Here is a 27,118-nt window from a genome sequence, read left to right as displayed (position 1 = left end):
ACAATTCACTTATTTGAACATTTAGTTAGGTTCAAATCTGTTGATTCTTTTCTGCAAATCATTAATTTTAGTTGAGGATTTCAAATTTTGTTTTAAAACTCTAATCTCGTCCGCAAGGCAGCTATGAGATTGGTGTATAGTAGTCTTTTGTTTTTCAAGGAAGTATTCATCCCACGATTTAATGTTCCATGTGGTGGAAGGAAGCAACCAGTAATCTGATTTAGGATACAGCATTAGATTTTTTTGTTATATTAAACCTTGTATACGGGTATACCTTTGACAACAAATGAAATACTTACCGCTTATGTCTTACTTTAAAATTGCTTTCGCCTTTCGTATAAAACTATGCGTGAACATATACATACCAGAATAAAAATAGACTAATTAAACCACCCCGACTAGCCACTACTGATGATAAATAACGTCAAATGCTTAAAACTTACTTCGACACAGTAGAAAAAAAAAATTAATACGATTTTTGCATGAAGACCATATGACAAACTGTTGTGGAACAATTGGGCAATCAATTTTCTGTGCTACCGTAAAGCACATGATTCAATTGATTAGACATAAAGACAATGTTTTTGTATCCTTTAGCTCTATATTGATATTTTGACAGAGTAATATAATGATGTCTTGATGGTAAAGGCTCTAACGGTGGTATATAACAGATCACTTCCACTATCGATTTACGTGATCGTATACTGGGCGATCAAGCATCTTTAATATTAAAAAGATAAGATAGTTCTTTATAACTTCAAGTTTACGCCATAAAGTAAGAGGAGATAAGGCAGAGCTTTCACCTACTTCATGGTGTTCATTAATTAGATGATAGCATAAAACGAGAGAGCTTATTCAACAAGTGTATGATACCATTTTGATTGAAGTCATAAACGATCTAAGAATTGGAATTTAAAATGGTTTACTTATTATTGGTTTATAATCTTTCACATTGATATATGAACTTATTTAGATACTTTTGTTTCAATTTTTTTTATATTTTCGAAAATCAAACCTTATAAAAAAAGTTCCCCAGGTCCACTACTCAAATTGATGTTCACCTAGACCGATTTTAATATACTTTTTCCAATAAATTCAAGCGCGCTGTGTAAGGACAAATCAGGATCTTCGATATAAGATAGATCAAAATACAAGCAAAATACAAGCGTACAAATAACATTAAGGTAGCAGCATAAAAGATTTAAGATTTATAATGGTTATAATATTTTATTTATTCAATAGCGAAATTTATCTAATCAAGATCATATTAAAGTTTTATTGATTTTATGTTTTTCAATAACAGAGATGAAAATTAGAGGTATCAAATTTTATTTGTGCTCTTTTTAACGAAAATTGTAATAATTACATTTTCTATTAGCGTTAGATATTGTATAATAAATATAATTATTAAATATTTATTTTGATTAAACAAATTGAACAAATTGTTGGGAAACTTGTATAATTTATTTATTAATTTTTATATATAGTATTATGAGAAATCATATTTATGCTGACTATGTTTAATTTTTTATAAAATATTCAAGAATTTCATTAACGTCGATTCTAATAATTTTGAAATTTATTGTTTCTCGCTGATTCAACAGATTCAATGAAAACATTAAAACATTAGTAAATTTAGTTTTCTAAAATTTTATTGTTTCTGTAAATAACGATAACAAAAAGGGTCAAACTTAGTAATGTAAAACCATTAAATTTTAAGATAAAAGTGTTTCGATCAAATATAATATCAGGAAAAATCATGTGATATGACGCCAGAATAAAAAGAAGATTTAGAAATAGATTTGTTTTCCTCACATGTCTCAATGTCTCATGTATTAAAACGATCATATCCATAACTGTTGTACTAGTTTATTTATTTCGAACAAAGCATATATTTACCGGTTACATTCATTTCCTTTTTAGAATAATCATGGATCGTAACGATAAACTGAAGGTAAATAGCGTATTTAGAATTATTCACAGTTTTAAAACTAGTTTCAAAGTTAGCACCAAGGAATTTAAAGGTAAAATATAATATACTAAACAAGCTGAAATATTAAAGTTTTTATAAATGGGAAAACTTTTTCTCGTCGAATCATTAGATTAAGAAAAAAAAGTTGAAGAAAACCGACTATATAAATAGAGCCTTATTATTCATACACGAGAAGAGTACACCAAATCTGTATTTTAGGATGATAAAGTTTTTGGAGAAACGGTTAAACATCCAAAGTAAAAATGACATGTACACTCGTACAGAAAATGATTGATTATTTTATTACGTATTTACTAGTAGATAAAGATGTAAAGATGAAAAATAAAGTGAATTTTCTAAAATAAAACTTCGAATTAGTAATCATTTTTAGTTTTATTTAAATATTACTTTAATTTGATTATTAAAAATAAAAAAAAAAATTTTAGATTAACCATACAAAATAATCTAACATATAGTAAATTATTAAAAATATACAAACGATGAAATGAATTTTATTTTTTCTTTTAATTAATTGGTGATTGGTCGAATATCTAAATATAATGTACTGTATAACACCCATTTGATACATAAACTTTCGTTTTCTATTTATTTAATTAGGACATACATTTGGTTATATTGTAAGACTTTTAACACATACAAATTTACAGAAGAATTTGAGAAGCGATTTTTTTTTATGTATTACACATAAAATTAGTGAATCAAATATTAATATTTCATAATAAAGTATTTCATAATTTTAATATTTTATATCCTTCTACAGAAAATTTACCTTCAGACAAAGTTTCAAGTTTTATCAGACTTAAAACATAAATTTATGTATCCTCTTTTTCTTAAAAAAATATATAAAGCTATCATTAGTAGTATCATAAGTCATAACGAAAAAAAGTTTTCCATAAAATCAGATTATACCCACAGATACGATCGAAAAATACATGAAGAGATGTCTTGATGAAGAGACTCCGGAATCGATATCGAAGCCAATTAAAGAAAATACTACACCAAAAGAGGTAGTGGATATCATCAACGATTTTAGAAAAGAAGAGAAGTATCAAGAAATTATACAAACCTCATTAATCAACAACGGTCATATTGACATTCATGGAACTGAAGAAGGAAAGCAATGCACAAATATTTTCATTATTTAGACGCCCTATAAAAAATTTTATCTGTTATTTCTGTAAAAACTCCGTAAGAATGAGCCTTTCCCGGATCCATTCACGGAAAATGTAAATAATTCGATAAATTCCGTGATATAAAGTTATTAATTCCGGAAATATGAGCCTTTTACGGAAAAAAGATGGAATAAAAAAACGGATTGACTTTTTTTACGGGGACGCTAAAAATAAAAATAAATCTATTAATGAAAGAAATGAATGGTGCGGTGTACAAGTATGCCTAGGTTTTAGCAAGCTCGTGGTTAGAATGCCAGGGTAAGAACGAAGTGATTCCTGTAATAATTGCGCAAAGAACGGTATCGAATGAAGAAATACACGCTTCTTGCCTTCTTTATACCATCATTTTCCACTTGTGTCTTTTATGGTGGGCCGGATAACCTTGCCGAGCAACTAGCGTTGACTTCATGATATTTGTTAATGCAGAAAAGGGGAGATCGTTAAATAAGAAGAATGGCAAGAATAAACAAAAAGAGTTAATCAAACATAGTGTTAATATAGTTTTTAAATAGGGCTACAAAATGTTATACAACCCTATAGAATATGGGTTGGTAGATAGTGTATAATTTTATACTGCTATGCATATCTTGTCTTTATTTAATGTACTTTGTTACCATATTTTAATCAATAAAGAATGAAATGCGCGTTACCATAAAATAAAATAAATAAAATAAAATCCGATTATATCCTCCAAGGATTTCATTACTATCTTTCACTTTAATAATCGTTTCAGTATGAAACGGTAATTTCCAATCTATCAATTCCATTTCGAAATTTCCTGGTTCTGAATCATGATCTATAAAATGGGCACGAATAAACTGGATATCTATTTAATAAATACGGATGTCGGATAAATTTGTGTGATTTCAATCCGTGATGGATTATCTACGGCAGTCGGATCGCATCTCATCGAATCCTGTTATAATCTATTTCATTGTAGCTGAATATTTTTCTAATAACGCCTTGATTAATCCAGCGGATCTTTAGTATAATAATAATCGGATATTTAATTTTTCTGTTTCGTTATAGCTAAATATTAACCTAGTTTTTGCTGCAATTATCCGTGGCGTATTGAGAAAAAGAATCATATAAAGGAAAAATTTTTTATGGCAATGACCCGACCTAGCCCCACGTTTATCCATGAATGAATTAATATTGGTGTTCATTTTTTTTAATAAAAAAAATTATTATGATCAAATAAACGATTCCTCCTTTCGATAAAACTTAAGATCAAAATGAATTAGAACGATGTTATCTATTTAAACATTCCAGCAATATTTTCTAAATTTAAAATTCCTAATCTTATAACGAAAAAAAAAATGTCAAATAGAATGGTAAATCATAATAAACAAATACTATATTCAATACATAAATCTTTATTTGTGTTTTAAAATTTTCTTGGTTTAACTTTAATAAATAATTCTTTACAAACTGTAAGTAAAGCAGAATGATAATTAAGTGGTGCATTTGGATCTGCCAATTCAATATCATATTTTCTATAAATTAATGATAATAAACATTTTAATTCTATCATTGCTAATTTTCTACCAGGACAGGCTCTAATTCCACCTCCAAAAATTGAGAAAGCATTTTTAACGTGTTGTTTTTCAAGAAAATATTTATCACTATCATCAATTTTATAAAATCGATCAGGATCGAATTTTTCAGGATCAGTCCAATAATCCTTTCGTTTCATTATCGAGCAGTAAAGTATTGAAAATGAAGTTTTTTCTGGCCAAACATATCCTCCAACCGTATCCTTTTCAACACTTACACGGCCAAGTGAATAATTTACAGGACAATGACGAGATACTTCCTTAATAACTGCATCACAATATTGTAATTTATCGATATCATTATGCGTTATGGGTTTTGTAACGTCCTTTCCAAGAACTTCATCAAATTCTTGTCGTAACCGTTGTACCACTTCGGGATGATGTCCGAGATGATATACGATGAAGCAAAACAAATTCGAAACCTAAAAAATTGTAAATGAATTTTTAAAATTAAATGCGTAATATATATAGTATTAGTTTTAATGAAAAAATTTTTCACTCACAGTATCAGTTCCTCCACCTATAGCATCGAGTATATTACCCAAAATTTCTTTGTCAGTTATCGGTCTTAACAAATCCGCATCAACATCACCATGTCTCACAATGTTAACATCGCGTGGTGTATTCGCAGTTATAAATGATGTCAACATATCATGACGGAGAGGTTGATTTAATGGTGTATTCTCAATTTCAGTCCTTCTTTCTTTAATAATATTATATAATTTTTCGTATAGATAATCTCTATTTTTTAATAAACTAATTGCTTTTCCACGAATGAAAGGAACATAATGGCGCATAAATCTATTAAAGTAAAAAAAATAAATGGCTCCTCTTATTAACGTTTCAAGTGATTGAATAAAATCTTCAGATTCTTTGATTTTTTCTTTTTCTTTTTCATCTAAATCATTACTTTCAGGTACGAGGGTATGATAATAAGAAGCAACAGAATTATTTCTTTTTCCTATCGAAATTTTAAAAATCATATCATTTGAAAATCTATGCATCCATTTTATAAGATCCAATTCATGATTTTCTCCAAGTTTATTCCAAAAAGATTCCATTTCACTCCATAATTCATTCATCCATTCAACAGCTTGATAATTAAAACTTGGGGTCATCATAGCTTGAACGAAAAATTGACGATTATATTTCCAAGATTTTGGATCAATATTATTAATTATTCCTGTGCCATCTATTCCATATTCTTTAACTCCTTCTGAAACAATATATCTTCTAAAAGGATATCTAGTTTTTGTTGAAGGTATGTTCATATTTTCAATTAAATCAGTATTACATAAGATGATTGTACGTTGTCCCGCTAAGCTTAATTCAAACATATCTCCATATTTTTTATGTAATGACATTAACCAATCATTAAATTCATATCCTCTTTTTTGATGAATATTACCAACTATTGGAAGTGGTAATGGACCAGGTAAAGGATTTAGACGAGTGAAATAATGATAATAATATCGAGATACATAAATAATTATGAAAGTTACGAGAAGATAAAAAATATCGGAAACCCCTAATGAAAAAACAATTGTCGATATCATTGTTGAGAAAAAAGAAATAGAAATCGACGGGAAAAAAAAAATTGTAAATCACAGCACATATTTACATATTTATCATTATCTAAGGTAACACACTAATTATCTGGTTTACACAAAAAATAGAGTTTGTCAATAATGGACAATGGGGGGCACTTATCTCGGCAAAAATTTTCTGACAAGAGTTAAAAAAAAATGGAATCTTATCATACGAGAAATGAATTTGAGAATATATTTTATGAAAGATTCAATTTTTTGTTAAACACTTCGGAAATATAGGACAGACAACGAGCACTGAAGAAGTTTTCGGGAAAACAGTAAAACTTCCAACGCTTTATCAATAGCATAAGTCAACATACTATACATACTAGATTATATCCTGAAATATAGAACTTTTATTTAAAAGTGAAGAAATAGGTATGAAATATAAAGAAATAATTACCTTAGAAACTTGCTGCAGCAAGCGCAGCAAAATAACGCAAAGAGAGATCGTTTCCGATAAATTCCGTCAAAAGGATGGAAATATGATACAAGAAACACGTGACATAATGATATATCTCTAATAAACTATTAAATTATCAAAAAGTAAGAGCACAGATACATAATTCAAAATAATTCAAGAGGTTTTTCTGTTGTATAATATTTGAATAGATACACGCACGATTTATATGGTATAATGGTGAATGGACATTTCCACAAAGATGATGAGATCAATGGCAATTAATAAAAGAAATTAAGAACATCAAAAAGACGAGGAACGCCATTTGAGAGTTGATTCTATGGAAAAATATGACGCTAAATAAATTCTTCAAGATCGACAAAAACAAATAGCGATAGAAAAATTAATTTAAGAAGAAAAGATGGAGAAAGTGATAAAAATATATCATTTTTGGATTCCCGTCAAAAGTCATAAACAAGTTATCAATGGAAGTCATCGTACAAAAAGATGATCGAGTTGGAAAAAACGATAACGGAAAGTTAATGATGAGAAGAAGATAGTGATATATCGACCTCAAATTTAGTTCATTATCCGCCAATATCGTGGGAAAATACCATAAATATACGTGAACGAGAACGATAAAAAACTTGAGTCGTCAAAAAGAAATCACAAGTTCCAAGATGTATTCGGAGAAAGTTATAAAAGTACGAAAAGAAGAAAGACAGTGAACTTATCATTTAAATACTTAAATCAATAAATAGATAGGATTTTAGATAAAATAAGAAAATTACAAAACATCGAAAAATTTAAAAAGTCAAAAATATAAGAAAATTAACATGTAGAGTTCTACATTCGTATACCTGTATTTAGTTTTTTTTGTAGTTAATTTAGTGGGTAGCATAGCGTAGTAGAAAATATAGCGTTATTTGCTGCTGTATTTGTATAGAACTGATCTTCAATTTAGTTTAAGTATTTGTAAAGGTGACCTGAGTCCTGACATTGTTGAAAATAACTCCACAATATTATGTAGATTTGATGAAAAAGTGCTGGCATGAAGATCCATTAAAAAGGCCATCTTCTAAGAAATGCATGTTACCAGTTACCATCCATCAAGTAACATGACTAGTGGATGAACTATTTATCCTTTGTGTGGCATTTAGTCATCATTCTATCATCATAGACTTAAAAAAATTGGACATTAATAGATTGAAAGTATATTAAATCTCTAAGATATCTTGTAAAGCGACTCATCGCTATCATAAAAAAATATATTCTTTAACAATTAATTGTCTCCAGGTTGCGAGATCTTTTTTTTTTTAAAAAAAAAATTAGTATTGCTTGGTGCAGATTTTCCATCTCTTTAAATTTTAATAAATTTGTTTGCAATGATTGATGAACAAATCTAATCCCTTTTCACTACCACATATATTTTACTGAATTCCTGTGTTAGATAGCGTATAAAAAAAGTAAAGTTGCAATAACTACGCTGGCACTACTTCTAGGCGGCTCAGTTTTAAAATCACTAGCGGGTTGAGAAGCAAAAGGTGATTTTTCATTCTCAAAAGAAAATAAGTATATATTACTCTGAATATACTTATTTTATATTTGTGAGTTAGAGGTGGAGCTTTGGGTGAAGCTAAAAATATAAAATGAAGCTTTTGTTAAGACAAAATGATTCATCTTTTGTAATTTAATTCATTTATTAATTCATCAGATCTTGTTAAATTATTTTATTTACTTTGTTATGACAAACAATTGAATATTCCATATTTCTGTGTCATGAGTTTGTATTTTTAGTGAATAAACCTAATTCCGATCCATTTGCAACGAGAGCAGATGGCCTTTTTAGCGAGAAATTGCCATAATTGAGAAAACCGTTCAGGCTGAATGATTTTATCAACTGTTCAAATTGAATTTGTTTATAGGCTTGTATAATAAACGATCAAAATTATAACGTTATATATCGTAACAGAAATAACATTCAAGAATACTATGATTCTTCCCTGTAAAAAAAGTTGATCCTTTTTTTTAATATTCCATCTTTTTTCGTAAATGGCTCATATTTCCGGAATTAATAACCTTATATCTCGGAATTTATCGAATTATTTACATTTCCGTGAATGAATCCGTGTAAGGCTCATTTTTACGGAGTTTTTACAGAAATAGAGTTTGGAATCGATTAAGGTTAATCGATTAATTAATCGACTAAGACGGTTAAATCGATTAAGGTATCTCAAAAATCGGTTAATCGATTAAAATTATCAACCCATAATTCTGGTCAAATTATCTAATGCGGCCCAGAGCTGTGAATTTTTGGTCACGTGTTCTCCGAACTTGGAAGAATTTGTATTAATTTTTTAATGATAATAATAATAAATAAGACTTTCTATAACTAAATGTATGATCTAAAACAATTTGGTGCAATCTGCGGTCAAAAAAAAAAAAATTTTAATATTTTAATATTAATCGATTATTAATCGATTAGGGCCCTTCAGCCCTTGGTTAATCGATTATTAATCGATTAAGGTTTTTTTGGTCGGTTCCAACCTCTATACAGAAATAACGAATAAAATTTTTTTTATGGCTTATATTTATTTGGTTAGTACTATTATGGACACATTTTTCCGAATTGGAATCTCAAGAATAATATAATTTAAATTTTATATCAGTTCTGACTTCTGAATGAATACTTTCATAGGCATGTACATGAATATAATACTGTATTAATTTAGAGCTAGCCATAGTGCGGGCCAGGGCGATTTTTCTTTATTGATAACTATATTATAAAGTTAATTATTCAATGGATTTCTCGTAAAATACTGATTTTATATAAAAAAAACTTTTATTTAAAGTTAGCGAGAACTCACCCATAAATAATGTACTAATTAATAACCTAATAAATAAAAACTTTTTAATATCGATATTATATATATTCTTGTTGTTAAAATCCTATTCTCATTTCAATTTTTATTGTGTACGTAATAAAATATAAGGAAGAAAAGCAAATAGATCACATCATAATCTATCAAATTATTAGATTTGCAGATAAAGTGTTCATACAATAAATAATTATACGTAAAATATTGCCAAATAATAAATTTAAGTTTGAAAGACTTTTGTATTTTAATGATCTGGATAAAGTTCTATATCTGATTTAAAATTAATTACACAAAACTCGTGTGACATGACAAGCGGATGAACCATTTATCCATTCGGATTACGCGACATTACGAAATATAGTTTTATAGTTTATATTTATAACTGAATTATTAATACAGATGCATGTATACTGTATTACAGGAAGAAATCGATTTTATTTTGTATAACAAGTGATAGAGCTTCCATTAGTTAAAAAAATTATAGAGGTTTCGTGAGTTGATCGTGTGATAAATATATATATTTTTTTAAAAGGGAAATTATTCAAATATTTTATATTCATTTCTAGTAAATTCTGAACCTGCTGTTCGCATCTTAACTCTAGCAGAGCGTTATCATATCTAACAAGAGCGATTCATCTTTCAGCAAACGAGATCAAATATACTTATTATATTGACCGTATTACTCAAGGAGTGTCCAGTGCGATAATTTTTATGAACATAAATACTGTATAAAATTTATACTGACTATGTATGATGCATCAGCTTCTTTTTTGTTATTATTGAAATATATGCAAACATTCGGAAAAATTAAAAAATCATATAACAATGTTATAAATTAGTACAAAAGCGTATTATGCTCACTGTATATTAGTTTTGATAATGATCCTACGAAACCAATAATTATTTTAAAATTTACTGACTTGGAAATAATGACAAAATAAATTTAACCTTAATAACCAACCATAAATATAGTCGGTATATCTACTCATCCACGCATTAACTGTGTCAAACACTCTAATCAGAAATTAATGCGAATAAAACATCATTTGACTTGCGATTAAATTAAGGTTTCAAAGGTTCAATACACATTAGAAGTCTCTTTTTATAAATAAATAATTGTAAATTACGATAAATTTTTTTAGAATAGTAACAAATAATAAATAATAAAAAAAATGAAATAACGGTTACCCAAAATTTTTTATAACACTAATATATATATACAAAAATTATATTTCATTTTCCCATAATTTTCTTGGTTTAATTTTAACTCGCATATCTTTACAACCTGTGATGAAACCAGATTCATAATTGATCGGCGCATTTTTATCTACCATTTCAATATCATATTTTCTATAAATCGAGGCCAATAAACATTTTAATTCTATCATCGCTAATTTTCTTCCAGGACAGGCTCTAATTCCACCTCCAAAAATTGAGAATGCAGTTTTAACGTATTGTCTTTCAAGTAAATATTTATCATCTTCATCAATTTTATAAAATCGATCAGGATCGAATTTCTCAGGATCAGTCCAATAATCCTTTGATTTCATTATTGCACAATAAAGTATTGAATATGAAGTTTCTTCTGGCCAAACATATCCTCCGACTTCATCTTTTTCAGTACTTACACGACCAAGTGAAAATGCTACAGGAAAAAGTCGATATACTTCCTTAATAACTGCATCGCAATAACGTAATTCATCAATATGTTTATATGTTATTTGTTTTGTAGAATCATTTCCGATAACGTCATCCAATTCCTGTCGTAATCGTTGCTTAACTTCAGGATAACGTCCAAGATAATATGCGACGAAGCAAAACAAATTCGCCGTCTATAATTTTAAAAAGATTAAAGAAAGAGTTAAATAAGTAATAAAAAGTTTTCCTTCCCAATATTAGAATGATGAAGCATTATTCCCCCAAATATTTAGGATAATTTTTTAATATGAATTTACTTACTGTATCAGTTCCTCCGCCCATAGCATCGAGTATATTACCAAAAATCTCCATGTCGGATATCGGTCTTAACAAATCAGCATCAGTGTCACCATGTCTCACAACGTTAATATCACGTGGTGTATTCGCGGTTATAAATGATGTCAACATATCATGACGGAGAGGTTGATTTAATGGTGTATTCTCAATTTCAGTCCTTCTTTCTTTAATAATTTTATATATTTTTTCGTATAGATAATCTCTATTTTTTAATAAACTAATTGCTTTTCCACGAATGAAAGGAACATAATGACGCATAAATCTATTAAAGTAAAAAAAATAAATGGCCCCTCTTAATAACATTTCAAGCGATTTAATAAAATCTTCAGATTCTTTAATTTTTTCTTTTTCTTTTTCATTTAAATCATTATTAGGTACAAGAGTATAATAATAAGAAGCAACACAATTAGTTTTTACTCCTGTTGAAATTATAAAAATCATTTCATTTGAAAATCTATGCATCCATCTTATAAGATCCAATTCATGGTTTTCTCCAAGATTTTTCCAATAAGATTCCATTTCACTCCATAATTTATTCGTACATTCAACAGCTTGATGATTAAAACTTGGAGTCATCATCGCTTGAGTGAAAAATTGACGATTATATTTCCAAGATTTTAGATCAACATTATTAACTATTCCTGTACCATTTATTCCATATTCTCTAAATCCTTCTGTAACAAGAAATCTAATAGGATATTTTGTTTTAGTTGAAGTTATATTCATATTTTCAATTAATTCTGTATTACATAATATGATAGTACGTTGTCCAGCTAAATTTATTTCAAACATATCTCCATATTTTTTATGTAATGACATTAACCAATCATTAAATTCATATCCAAATTTTTGGTGAATATTACCAAACATTGGAAATGGAAGTGGACCAGGTAAAGGATTTATACGAGTGAAATAATTATAATAGTATCGAGATACATAGAGAATTATGAAAGTAATGGAAAGATAAAAAATATCGGAAATTCCGAATGAACTAAATAAAGAGATAATTGATATCATTATTGAAATATTTATTCTCTTTTTAAAAGAATATAAATATTAAATTTTGGAAGCGTGTTTATTGCACATTTATATATTAAATATACAATAGATTTTTTTTCTTTAGTAATTGTTTAGTTAATGTCCATTTATGCAAGATTTTACATGATAATGAATTTAAATTCCTTGTGTCATATTTCGGAAGGGAATTTTCCCGTATGCTACCAAATTAAAACCTTTGTCTCAACAATTATTTTTTTTTTTAAAGAACCCGGATTAACGATTTGGAATCAATGGCTACATTCTATGTATTTTTAAGGTGACACAAATAATTACTATCTATAAATTTCTTAAACTCCTTATTGTTACCAAGTAAACGTATTCTATATCTAGTTATGTTAGAAAATTTGTGCGACTTTGTTACCAAAATAAGAAAACTCCTAACCTGCCAGATGACGATCTCGGAAAACTTACGGAAATAAGCTTAGCCATATTACAATAATTGTTTATTGGACGTTACAGTTTTTCAAATATCTCGAGGTTAGTTGTATATGATTATTCAATAAAAAATATATTGAAGATTTTAACAAATTAATACCAGTTAAAATAATTTTAATATTTATATTTAAATTTAAAATAAATATGAACATGCATGTGAAAATTAGATGATATCTATGTTACATTTCAACCTTCTTTCGAAAGTGGTACGATAAATTATTATTTTAAAATGTAACCAAATTATTCTAAATTTGGACCCGGTTCAAAAAAAGCAGGTGCATCGGGTATCTCCGATAGAATTGTAGGTGGGATACTGCCTCATACTGGGATATTATGCTGATCCGGTAAATTGGTAACAACTCCAGCCGATTGCCAAATTTTGTATATTTTTTAACGCTGATCCACGTACCATTGCAATAATAATAGCAAAAAATTACATACTTACAGATTCTAAACAATACATGCTAAAAATGTCAACTCAAGGAGAACGATAATTTATAAAGTACATAAATATGTTTCGTTATTTTATAATTTTTTTGTCTAACCTTATCTTTATAGCTGTAAGTGAACTTGAATCATAATTAAGTTGTTCTGCCATTTCTAAATATTGTGAAAGAATTTAACCTGTTGTCTTTCAAATGAATATTATCACTTTCTTCAGTCTTGTAAACTTATCAGAATCGAATTTTTCAGTATCAGTCAGATAATCTTTAATCATTGCGTCTCACAAAAAGCTAATAACTTTAACATATCCAATCTGATATATTAAAGAGAATCCTTTAAGCTATAATATTATCGGTTTACTTTTCAATTTAATTAAATTTTAATGAAATATTGAAATTTAGAAACTTAATGAAATATTGAAATTTAGAAACTTAATGAAATATTGAAATTTAGAAACTTAATGAAATATTGAAATTTAGAAACTTAATAAATTATTTAAATTTAGAAACTTAATGTATTATTTAAATTTAGACATATTCTGTTTTTATTCAAAGAATATAGATGCGCCGCAACGATAATTAAGAAATGATTGCCATTGGAAAAATTTTTCCTATCTCCAACTGTAAGGATACTCGAAATATAAAAACAAAATAATTATGTAGATCTTGCCTTTTATAGATAAAAAAATTTTTATTACACTTTTTAGATACTGACTAACATTATCTTAATTCTGGCCCTGAGCATAATACTGTAATAAATCAGAACAGTATTAATCACTGCTTTCCCTATTTTAAAAGAATCCGTTATTAACACCCTTTACGATGAGAAAATAATCAGTAGTGAAAATAATAGACGTGATGTAATCCATTCGGTATAAATATAAAGACATAAGCTCTTTACTTACATCCTTTTTTACATTAAAAAAAAAATGATATCCACAGTTATTTTTTCATTCGGAATTATAATTCTCTATGTAACTAGATAGATATTATTATCATTATTTCACTCGTCCAAATCCTTTACCTGGTCCATTTCCCACTTCTTGGTAAAAGAGGATTGGAATATAATGATTGGTTGATGCTAATGCATAAAAAATATGAAAATATGTTTGAAATAAATATAGCAGGGAAACGTACAATCGTATTATGTAGCGTTGATTTGATTGAAAATATGAATATACCTTCTGAAAAAAACTAAATATCCTTTTATGTAGAAATATTCAATTTGAAGGAGCCACTGGATATAAATTACAAAGATTAGCCAGTAATAATGATTAAAATCTTGGAAATATAGACGTCAATTTTATACTCAAGCTTTGATGAGACCAAGTTTTAATGATTAAGCCTTTGAATAGATTAATGAATTATGGAATGAAGTGGAAACTTATTGGAATAGTCTCGAAGAAGATTACAAATTGGAACTTATTGAATGGATGAATAGATTTACAAATGAAATAATTTTTAGAATTTCAACTAGTGTGAAAAATGATGCTGTTATTTTTCATTATAAAAAGATTGCTCTTGAATATAATATTTTTATGAAAAAGAAAGAGAAAAAATTAAAGGATCTGAAAATTTTATTCAATCGACACTTTTTATGTGAAAGGAATTATTTATTTTTACAATTTAATAAGTTCATGCGTCATTATGTTTCTTTTATTCGTGAAAAAGTGTAAAATAGAGATTATTTATATGATAAAATATATGATATTATTAAAAAACAAAGGAAGATTGAAATTGAGAATACACCCTCATTTGTTAACGTCTCACATAACCGCAAATACGGTACGTGATAATCGTCGGCCGATGCTGATTTATGACGGATAAAGAGATTTTCAGAAGTATAATTGATTTCATAACTGCAGGAACCAGTAATGCAAGTAAAAAAATTTAAAGAATATTGACTTTTTTTTTTAAAAAAAATAAAAATATTTCAGATAGCAAATATGTTTTGCTTTATTGTGTATTATCTTGGACATTATCCTATGGTGAAACAACGTTTTCGAAATGAATTAAATGCAGTTCTTGCCTGTTTGCACTGTAATTCGTCATCTAGTTACTAACCAAATTCTACGCAAATTTGTAAAAAAAAAGCAACTAAATTAGCCGGATTAGCTTGTCTAAGTCTCATTTCTATATATTGTGGCATATGCTCATAAAGATAAGGCAATACATCTGCATAAGGAATACCTTTCTTAATCCTTTTCTCATAAGTATCTGCCCTCCATTACAGTTAGAGCATCTCGATTAGTTCCAACCATTACCTCCCGATACTTTTCCTGTAACCAATTCAGAAATTCAGCTTCAATGTTAATATTTGCATTTCCATTAAATGGATTCTGGGCAGGAACCGGATGAAATCTTCCTGTCGTTTTCCCTTTCGTTTTATTTACTCTTGCAGCTGCATCAAATCCCACAACAGCTAAGGACGTGCTGACTCGTTTATAGTTCTAAATTTAGCGTAGTATGAATCCGCCCATCATAGTATGGAAGTTGTGCAAGTTGTGGATCTATTAATTTATTAGATTAGCCGTGTTTGATGTATTATTAAGTTTAAAATATTTGTCGCGAATTTATTTCCTGAGTCTTCTATTTTTGATGTCGGTTAAATGCCCAGGCCTGGTTAAATTCTACCAAGTCAGTCTCAGCTTTATGCCTTCGAATTATTATCTGAAGAGCACATTTTCTTACCATACCCGTCGCTAATCTGCCTCACATTCCGAGCTTGTGTTAGCATCTGAGTTCTTATTTTTAGGACCTTTAGAAAACAGTAGTGAGAAAGTAAGTATCAAAATTTTTTAAATTAATAAAATTCAGTAAAAATATATAATACTTCTGTACTTTTATTTAACTTAATGAATTAACGTAAGACATCATATTCAATTGATTCTCGATATTAATTAACAACAACTATCTAAAATCGAATTTTCATTAATGCTTCAGGTATTTTATATTGTGTTCATAGGAAATATATCATTTACTAGTACAATATTTGGCGTATTATTATATGAAAGTAACTCCAAATGCTTTGTTGGTACATCATAAGTATCAAGGTTACATAAAACCGATCATAATACTTTTAAATACTAATAAACGTAATTTACTAATATCAAAGTTGAAGTTTCCAGTTTTTGTGGATACAAAATCTTTAGCAAATCGGAATATTTCCCACTTTTTTCGAAGAATGCAAGCTCAGTTTTAGATTCCATATTGATTAGGGAAGGACGGAATTTTTCTGTCGTAGATTTACCATATTCGCAAATGTTTCATAGTGATCAGGATTATCTAATTCATAAATAATATTTTTTGTAATATAATTCTATAAGGTATTCGTAAAATTATCAAAATACCTCGTGATGGCAGATCAGGAAAAAAATTGTAAGTCTTGAAAAGGCATTCTAATAGGATAACATATTTTGCAAGTTGCTTGATTACATTTTTTACCTAAAAAAAAAGTTAGCATTAAATAAATTTTTCTTATGATGTTATCTTTATCACCTGAAAAGAGTATGCTCTATTGCTCTTTCTTGACAATGAGTTTCAATAAATTCTACCGGAGGCTTGTGTTTACGCATTTGTTGCTGTATTGTTAAATTTTAGGTAATGTGGGATCAATTCGCAGTATATTCTTTAAGAAATGAATAACAAAATGTTAAATAATAATACAGATATCTTTATAAATTATAAAAATTTACCTCAAACATGCAAGATCCTCAGTTTCAAATGTTTCATTTTTCCAAATTAAATGTTCTGTACGTTCACGAAGTAATTCTTGAACTACTGTTGTAATGCATTTTGTAATTCTGCTTTTAAGTTTGGATTATCTTTTGATTTTTCACTTATATCTTCTAATGTTTTTAAAGTCTCAAACTCATCTTCAAGTTCATCTGCTTTCTATAGCAACACCTTATAGTCCATAATTAATAACGCTCATAATTCTTTCAGCATGATTACACCAACTGTGATGTGGAGCTGTTCTAACTGCAATTAACATATCAAAATCACCTGTTAAAAATAAAAGTACATTCGTGTCCATCAGTATAAAGTGACAAAATTGAAGGTAAAGATTGATTTTGATATTACCGATTCACAAGATTAAAAAATTCTGTTGAATGCCTTAGAGCACTTACTTGGCTGAAAAACTGTATCCTTATAACATATATACACTTTCCTATATAAAAGGATTCGGATATTCGGATATATTATCTGGTATATTATCAAATTAGTGTAACAGATGGAGTTAATGATAACTTAGTAAAGTCATGATCGGCTGCAGTAATTTTTCCTTCCGCTGGTGCCAAAAGTTTTTTTATTATGAACACCTGCAGACCTCACCAATTGGTACCTTATGTTTATCATGATCTGCTGAGATAAACATGCATAATCTCGATATTTGATATTATTCACGCTCATAGTTCATCTTCACGCAAAATTCAATCTTATCCATCCTTCTGATGGAACTGCATCATCATCAGGCAGAGTGGTCCTTGGTATTTCGTATTTAAACGAGCCATAACTCTATCTAGTAACTCCTGAATATATGAACAGTATCTGCTCGGCGTTCATTAATAACAGTATTATTATGCTAGAAATAGATAAATATAATATTAACATTGATAATTAATTGTATAATACAAAAATATATTTATAATTACCTCATTAAAATATCCATCAAGTTCATTCCAAAATATATCAAATTTGATCCTTGAAATCCGTTATTAATTCTTAAATCAATTATTATTGAAGGATCCTCTAATGACATCATAAGACGTAGTATTTCTTCCATCTCTTTGCTTATTTGATCATTTGCCAATGAAGCATCGCCAGTTAAATCACGATACAACATTCTCAATACTGATTTTTGAGAAGTGACGAACTAGTGAATACTAAATACGAAATTGGATCAGTTTTGAACTAAAAAATATGCTATTACTTGCTTTTGAAATACATTATTCCTCATCTGTTTAGTACAACATATTGGTATAATATCATTTATACGAGAAATCATCTGTACTTTAAAGAGTTTCATAATATTGTATCAGGTGCTCTCCATATAAAGTTAAGAGTTCCAATTCCCATGTGAATACCTAGAATTAATACAGATATTTCAATAAAATAATTACTTATTTAAAAGAATAGAATTACTAAAAACTTACCGATACAATCCTGCAGGTACAGACAATTGAATATCTTGGATAAAATTATGCTTTTTTATAGGATCGTTTGGTGCATACTGATTAAGATCAAGCAATCAAATAATTCTTTTCTTAAGATCAGAATCTAGTCCAGAGTATCTCTCATCAATTTCTCCAACATGTTTAGAAATAAGACGAATACTACAATTGGAAGATGGCTCACGCGCTGGATTTTTACTTTCATAAGATAATCACTATACTTTTCATCATTGATGTGAATTCAAAAACATTTGATACTACTTCTTGCCAAGAAGCTTCGGATGCTCATGGTCCAACTAAAGAAAGTTCTATAGAATTAGCTAAATGAAAAAGTTCTAAGTGTATAAGCTGTGGTTTTTTCCTTCATTCTTTGATAGTATTAATTATAGACACCATCCTGCAGAGAGTTAAATAATGAAGGAAGACATCCTCTTGAACGCAATTTTCCAAATATGGATCAATGTACCCAGATAGCCTTAGTTAAACACTCAACAAATCATGTTCCATTGGTAAGATTATCACTACTGAACCAACCGACATTTTTATTTTGTAAAAGTTGAATAATATGATTGTATAACAATATATTACGCGTTTCTTCTCTTTTTTGTACTAGAAATTGAAGTCTGGAATCCATTAGCCTTTCAAAAGCACTAGGAAATTGTATTTGTGGTGGTGATGTTAATATCAGATGGAAGGAGAACGAATTTGAGTTGTGTAAATTCTAATATTTTCATTAATAACAGTTTACTGTCTAATCCTTCGTGTTCTGTAACCCAAGGTCCGTATCCTACCTCAACACGTACATTATGGTGTAGATAATTCCAGAAGTTAAATGAGTCAAATAAAGTTAAAAAGAGAGCGTTTTCTTCAACTCCTTTCCAGTTAAAATCTTAGTACCCTCATTTATTTGAACTACTATAAAAAAACATGTGAGTTCTTTGTTTAAGCAATGTTGCGTTATATTTAAAACATATACTTGCATAATTGTTCTACGCATTTGCATTTTAACGTGTGCGATAAAAAATTCAAGGTGTCAGAATTATCATATAAAAATCACATGGTATTTAAGTTTTTTGTTAATTACTGCGCTAAATCTGTGTTGCACGAAGATCATACGACAGAAGAAATAATAAATACCGAACTTATTCATTTTTTCCACGTACTGATAAATTACTTTTTTTACCGAGGGAATTATATTATTTCTGCGTCATAACAAGCAGTCTATCAAGAGTCTATCTTATTAGTCACGATGTATTCAGAAAGGTATACACCCCAGAAACTCTCTTAAACTTCTTTTGAATTCGACATAGTTCAAACTATTAAATTCGTTTCTAATGTCTTACTCTAAAATCATTCAGCTCTTCCATCTCGTTAACCATCGAGTACAATGCAAAAAATATATATTTATATTTATATCTATACTTTTGACGTTAGATCTTTTTTTATTTCTATTTCTCGAAATCATATATATACTCTTCACATCTCCCCACACCTCTTTTGAAGAGTCTATTTTCGTTCCCATTGTGGTGTACGTTTTGATTTCCTCTTTATACCAGGAGATATAATATACGTCCGGCGTAAAAACAAGAATAACGTTCTCTTCTTAACAAGACCGTGGAAATAGGAACTCGGCCTAAAATTGATATTTCAGATGATGAGCTTGTTCCTCGACCTTTAGTTGTAGAACGCCTTAAAAAAATTTTCAACCGAATAGGAATGGGACCGGGAAAATTACGTTAACCAGAATTGCATCAAGGGAAGTAGGGCAGGATAAGGACAAGGGTACAGGCGGAATGGTGTCATATATGTTGAAGTTCCTTCTGATCCTAAAGATAAAGATGTAGAGCACTTTGGCAAAGCATTTGGGAAATCTCTTAATTTTAATGAAGAAAGTATTAGGTGAGTGCTGGTCATCGAGAATACATTGCAGTATTTGTCAGCAGTGAAGGAAGTATTACTTACTGATCATAATTCTTATTTTAGCTCGTAGTGCCTGGTCACGTGCGAAACATCCAGTGATTGAAATTGGCGACCTTGGCAACGAAGAATCAATGAAATATCTAACTGGGAAGCGCAAGATCAATGAAGTAGAGGCAAAAATATTATACGAATTGGTTGGTGGTCGAATTGTAGAGCTAAAGACTGGCGGATGATTTTCTTAACGGACAATCCTTTGAAGGTATTCATTATTTGCTTCATATGAGTTGTTTAATTCTGCTTTGGATTATTGTTTTAACTTTTTTTTCGTGTAGTCATTAAACAGTCAATCTTAGCTGAAGTCGAGAAGAAATTCAACACTGTACAACTACTCCGAAAGCAATTGTATCATGAAGTAGGAAGAAAGCAATCAAGGCTTAAAGAGTTGGACTTTACGACATTTATGGAGTTTTTTGATAATTATGAAGAAGCTGACAAAGTGTTGGAGACCAATATATTTTCATATCATCCCGAAAAAAACATTGTGACTTTCCGGTCTCAATCCGTAGAATCTTATGTTCGAGAAAAGGCTGACATATAGAGTATATGGTTTACATTTTTAAAAATATAGGAGTTGCATAGAAATTTTCAATATAAATAATGTAATGCGGTAAAAAAATGAACCCCGATTTGGGTAAAACTTTATTGATAATTTTTAGAGTAATAATGTCAGAGAAGCAAGTGAAATATATGATGCTATCATCAAAGAGGGAAGGAGTATGTGGATCATAGGTCATTTAATGCAAGTCTCTCAGCATCAAGTTATTTCTTTGCTCTCCCAGGTTTCTTATAAATTTCTACAACTAACTTGTTTCTATCTATATCGCTAAATACGAGAATCTCACTATCATAATCTTTCTCTACCTAATTTCTCACTGATATCTTCTTCTATATATATCTTTTACCATCACATAAATAATATTCTCCACAAGAGAATTACATGATATTTAACATTACTGCGCATTTTTTATCAAGTTAGTGATTATCTGATCCAAGTGGGACTTTAGGTCTCACTTTTTTTATTTATCATACACCTCGAAAAAATATTCTCAATACAATGTATAGTCTTTTCAGCCGAATTCTCACATCAAATTTTGTGATCTATGCCGAAAATACCACATGTTTTGTCTAGGGATGGAATCGGTTCAAAATGAGTCGACTCGAGTCGATTCTGGAACTGATCTTAAATTTTAAAAAATCCGGATCTTTTGGGCTTAAAACTACTTTCAACCATAAAAACCGTTCTGAGAATTCGAACCGACTTCAAGAACTGACTCACGATCATTTTCTGATTGATCATCATCACATGCTTTACTTGTGTCTTAAATTTGACGCACGTAGCTCATATTTATTAAAGCCGAATTAGAATCGACGAGATTTCTATCCCTAAGTTTTGTCACAGGATATTTGGAAATTTCTAGCTAAAAAAGAAATACATTCCTAGATTTTTTAACATAGTGTGATTTAATTTTTTTAATTTTTTTTTTAATAATTTAACACGTGATTATGATATTTGTAGATAGTTATAGAACAAAATAATATTAAATTTTTTATAAATTAACAATTCTGAGAAATGATAAAATTAAGATAGTACTTAAAAAGTTAACATAATTAACTCAATTGTAGTTAAAAATAATTATTATAAATTCGAATGTCATGTTTTTATTAGTTCAAAATAAACCACATTCATATTTACATTTTATAATCCTAACTCCCCTTTAAACATGGTATTATAGTATAGACAATATGTTACATATATTACGTAAGATTAGTTTAAGGAATCCACCTCATGTAAAGATATATAAACCAATCAAATTATAAAGTTTAGTGTAACGTAAGATTTTTATGAAAAATTACGTAATAAATGACAATTTAAAAAGAAAAAAATAAATAAATTAACATGTAATAAATATATAGAAGAAAATATTTTTGCTCATATAATAAATCGTCTAGGACTCTCCATACTTTATGTATATATTTTTTCTTTAAGAAGTACTGCTTCACTAATTTTCTCTTAATAAATAAAAACCGGTATATTTATGGAATTAAACTTTCAAGTTTATTACATGATAGTACAATTACCGGTTTTTTCTGTTGGACCTTCCGTAACTTCAGTAGTAGGTGGTTTTGTGATAATCGTAATTGGATTCATCTTTTTTAGAAAGTTTGTCAGTTGAGTTGTTTAAGAATTTATTTGGTAAAACTTTAAAAAAGCTGACAAATTATTTTTGAGTAATAAGTCTTTTTAAAATGTTTTTAAATATGTGGTTTTTTTTTGAAAAATTTGAAATTCCAAATTAACTATTTTATACTTTTAATTTTACTGCGTATATACGTATATACGAAATGACATTGTTCAAATTATTATTGTTCATTGATTCGTTGAACAATAACTATTCATGTATCATGATTTCGAAACAGTGTAACCTGCGATATTATTTTAATCCGTTTCATTAAAAAGGAGCCTAAAACCTTAACTGTTAACAATCGAAAATCTAAGGCGCATAATGCGCTTGTATTTAATATTCTTGGTATTCCAAATATAAACTAGGAACGGGAAGTCCGAAGTTTTATTGTTGTATATCGTCATGTGCCGAACGGACCGACGGACAGACCTTTGCATTAGTCCTTCGTTACACTTCGGACTAGTATTGTCATCTGACGTTACATAATTCCTTTTTGGAAACCTGTAAAAAAGCATAATGCGGCCAGAATTATATGGAGTATGACCTAGAATCCCAAAAATTAAATGACGCAAAAAAAATTATGGTATCACCTATTCTTTTTTTAAAACAATTTGTTTACACTTCAGAATACAAGAATATTAAATACAAGAGTATTATGCGCTTTAGATTTCGATTGTTAGTAGTTAAGGTTTCAGGCTCCTTTTAATAAAACAATATCGTGAAAAATCATGATAATATCAGATATAATGAATAATCATTCAAAAAATAATATTAATTTGCACAATATGAACGATTTTTCGCGCAGTAAAATTAAAGTATAAAATAGTAAATTGGAAGTTTAAAATTTCAAACCACATTTAAAAAAGATTTTATTGCTCAAAAATAATTTGCCGCCTTTTTTTAAAAGTTTCACCAAGCAAATTCTTAAACAACTCAACAGACAAACTTCCTAAAAAAAATGAATCCAATTACAGTTGTCACTAAACCACCTACTACTGAAGTTACGGAAAGTCCAGAAAAAACTAGTAATTGTACTATCATGTAATAAACTTGATAGTTTAATTCTATAAATATACCGGTTTTTATTTATTAAGAGAAAATTAGTGAAGCATGGTTTCTTAATATATACATAGTAAAGTATGGAGTGTCTTATAAAACTTATTATATTATAGTATGAGCAAAATATTTCTCCTTAGGCCATTCCAAATTAATTTTTAGTTTAACGTCCTCCTCCCCCCACTCTATTTTTGAAAATTTCAAAATAATTTAAACACATATGTTCACATATGTTTAAAGCACCCCCCTCTCTTTTTTGAAATTGGGTGTACCGAATATTTCCAATTTCACCGAAAACTTCCGAAAATTTTAAATGTTTAAATTATTCCCTCCCCCCCAAATTTTTCAGCCAGAAAGGACGTTAAACTAGTAATTATTAATTGGAATGTGCCTTACATATATTACGTTAATCTACTCTACATATATTACTTTTTTTTATTCTTAATCTTTTTTCTTTAAAAAAATATTTTAACATGTAACATTTTCTATAATTTAATTATAATAAATATCTAAAATTTCTTATCTCCATTTTGTAACATTTTCTATTATTTAATTATTATAAATATTAAAAATGTCTTATCTCTATTCTTTTGTAAGTTGTAAATTCACAAATTTAGCCCTATAAAAAATTTTATCAGTTATTTATGTAAAAACTCTGTAAAAATGAGCCTTTCACAGATCCATTCACGGAAAATGTAAATAATTTGATAAATCCGTGATATAAGATTATTAATTCCGGAAATATGAGCCTTTTACAGAAAAAGACGAATATAAAAATGGATTGACTTTTTTTACAGGGTCATTCATACACCTCGAAAATTATTCTCAATACAAGTATGATAGTCTTTTTAGCTGAATTCTCATGTAATTTTTAGGTAGATCCATGTAATTCCAGTTCAGAAATATATCATATCGAATTTTGTGATCTACGCCGAAAATACCATGTGTTTTGCTGTATTTGGAAAATTCAATATTCGATGTTGTGGATTTTAAGTGGAAAAAATTTCCTGATATATGCAAAATTGTTTTAAAAAAATTTTCGCTGCTGCACAAAAGATAACAATTCTGAGAATATGATAGCATAATTAACATAATTAACTCAACTGTAGTTAAAGAATAATTATTATAAATTCGAATGTCATGTTTTTATTAGAGATGAACAAGTTCAAAATAAATCACATTCCAATATATTTACAAACTCTTGTTTATTATAGTAATGACAATATGTTACATATATTACGTAATATTAGTTTAAATGTTATCCCCACCTCATGCAAGATATAAACCAATCAAATTATAAAATTAAGTCACATGATTTAATATTAATATAACGCAAGATTTTTATGAATTACGTAATAAATGACAATTTTTTAAAAGAAAATTGATCGAGAATAAAAAAAAAAAATTAACTTGTATTAAATATATAGAAGAAATATTTTGCTCATATAATATAATAAGTTTTCTAAGACACTCCATACTTTACTACTATGTATATATTAAGAAGTAATGCTTCACTAATTAAATAAAAACCGGTATATTTATAGAATTAAACTTTTCAAGTTTATTACATGATAGTACAATTGCCAGTTTTTTCTGTTGGACCTTCCGTAACTTCAGTAGTAGGTGGTTTAGTGACAACTGTAATTGGATTCATCTTTTTTAGGAAGTTTGTCTGCTGAGTTGTTTAAGAATTTGTTTGGTGAAACTTTAAAAAAGCTGACAAATTATTTTGAGTAATAAGTCTTTTTTAAAATGTTTTTTTCAAATATGTGGTTTTTTTTTTTTGAAAATTTGAACTTCCAAATTAACTATTTTATACTTTTAATTATACTGCGCATATACGAAATGACATTGTTCAAATTATTATTGTTCATTGATTCGTTGAACAATAACTATTCATGTATCATGATTTCGAAACAGTGTAACCTGCGATATTATCTTAATTTGTTTTATTAAAAAGGAGCCTGAAACTTAACTGTTAACAATCCAAAATCTATGGTGCATAATGCGCTTGTATTTAATATTCTTGGTATTTTGAAATATAAACTAGGATATTAAGTCCGAAGTGCTGTTAAATGTTTTATTGTTGTATATCGTCATGTGCCGAACGGACCGACGGAAATTTTTGTGTGACCTTTGCATTGGTCCTTCGGACTAACAAATAATTGTATTGTCATCTGACGTTACACAATTCCTTTTTGGAAACCTGTAAAGCATAATGCCGGCCAGAATTATGGGATGATATTTACATTTCCTAGAATCCCAAAAATTAAATGACGCAAAAAAAATTATGGTAATCCTATTCTTTTTTTTAAAAGAAAAATACAATTTGTTTATATTTCAGAATTCAAGAATATTAAATACAAGCGCATTATGCGCTTTAGATTTTGGATTGTTAACAGTTAAGGTTTCAGGCTCCTTTTTAATAAAACAATATTGCTAGGTTACACTGTTTGAAAATCTGACAATATTAGATAATGAACAATCATTCAAAAAACAATATTTATTTGCACAATATGAACGATTTATAAAACATTTTCGTTTCGTATATGCGCAGTAAAATTAAAAGTATAAAATAGTTAATTTGGAAGTTCAAATTTTCAAAAAAAAAAACCACATATTTAAAAACATTTTAAAAAAAGACTTATTACTCAAAAATAATTTGTCAGCTTTTTTAAAGTTTCACCAAACAAATTCTTAAACAACCAACAGACAAACTTCCTAAAAAAGATGAATCCAATTACGGTTGTCACTAAACCACCTACTACTGAAGTTACGGAAGGTCCAACAGAAAAAACTGGTAATTGTACTATCATGTAATAAACTTGAAAGTTTAATTCTATAAATATACCGGTTTTTATTATTAAGAGAAAATTAGTGAAGCATGACTTCTTAATATATATATAGTAAAGTATGGTGTCTTAGAAAACTTATTATATTATATGAGCAAAAATATTTATCCTGTACATATTTTACATGTTAATTTACCCTACATATTACTTTTTTTATTCTTGATCTTTTTTTAAAAAAATATTTTAACGTGTAACATTTTCCATTATTTAATTATTATAATAAATATTTAAAATGTCTTATCTCTATTTTGTAACATTTTCTATTATCACCACTAAAAGATTTGTTGATCGATTTAAATATAAAAAAGGAAAAGTCTAAATGTAAGACAATAGAAAATATATTACATAATTA

At 28.2% G+C, this 27,118-nt stretch overlaps 4 protein-coding genes across 4 annotated transcripts; 1 reads left to right on the top strand and 3 right to left on the bottom strand.

Moving 5' to 3' along the window:
- Positions 1-2,925: 2,925 nt before the first annotated feature.
- Positions 2,926-3,138, top strand: OCT59_009433 (uncharacterized protein; the record flags this gene model as incomplete). Its single annotated transcript, XM_066133550.1, has 1 exon — positions 2,926-3,138. The coding sequence occupies one exon, from the start codon at positions 2,926-2,928 to the stop codon at positions 3,136-3,138; it is 213 nt and encodes a 70-aa protein (XP_065999981.1).
- A 1,414-nt stretch (positions 3,139-4,552) lies between these two features.
- Positions 4,553-5,371, bottom strand: OCT59_009432 (uncharacterized protein; the record flags this gene model as incomplete). Its single annotated transcript, XM_025309828.2, has 2 exons — positions 4,553-5,143; positions 5,225-5,371. 2 exons carry the CDS (start codon positions 5,369-5,371, stop codon positions 4,553-4,555), a joined length of 738 nt encoding a protein of 245 aa, XP_025188863.2.
- Positions 5,372-10,424: 5,053 nt separating this feature from the next.
- On the bottom strand, positions 10,425-11,569 carry OCT59_009431 (uncharacterized protein; the record flags this gene model as incomplete). Its single annotated transcript, XM_066133549.1, has 6 exons — positions 10,425-10,474; positions 10,551-10,603; positions 10,677-10,687; positions 10,778-10,795; positions 10,921-11,421; positions 11,549-11,569. 6 exons carry the CDS (start codon positions 11,567-11,569, stop codon positions 10,425-10,427), a joined length of 654 nt encoding a protein of 217 aa, XP_065999980.1.
- A 4,654-nt stretch (positions 11,570-16,223) lies between these two features.
- On the bottom strand, positions 16,224-17,899 carry OCT59_009430 (uncharacterized protein; the record flags this gene model as incomplete). The annotated part of the gene is made up of 11 exons (XM_066133548.1): positions 16,224-16,279; positions 16,363-16,372; positions 16,626-16,692; positions 16,772-16,806; positions 16,872-16,919; positions 17,020-17,035; positions 17,093-17,149; positions 17,217-17,301; positions 17,482-17,526; positions 17,652-17,727; positions 17,867-17,899. The coding sequence occupies 11 exons, from the start codon at positions 17,897-17,899 to the stop codon at positions 16,224-16,226; spliced, it is 528 nt and encodes a 175-aa protein (XP_065999979.1).
- Between the last annotated feature and the right edge of the window lie 9,219 nt (positions 17,900-27,118).

Source organism: Rhizophagus irregularis, chromosome 17 (assembly GCF_026210795.1).
Source record: "Rhizophagus irregularis chromosome 17, complete sequence".
In the NCBI taxonomy this organism is placed as follows: Eukaryota; Fungi; Glomeromycota; class Glomeromycetes; order Glomerales; family Glomeraceae; genus Rhizophagus; species Rhizophagus irregularis.
This window is presented reverse-complemented; position numbering and strand designations above follow the sequence as displayed.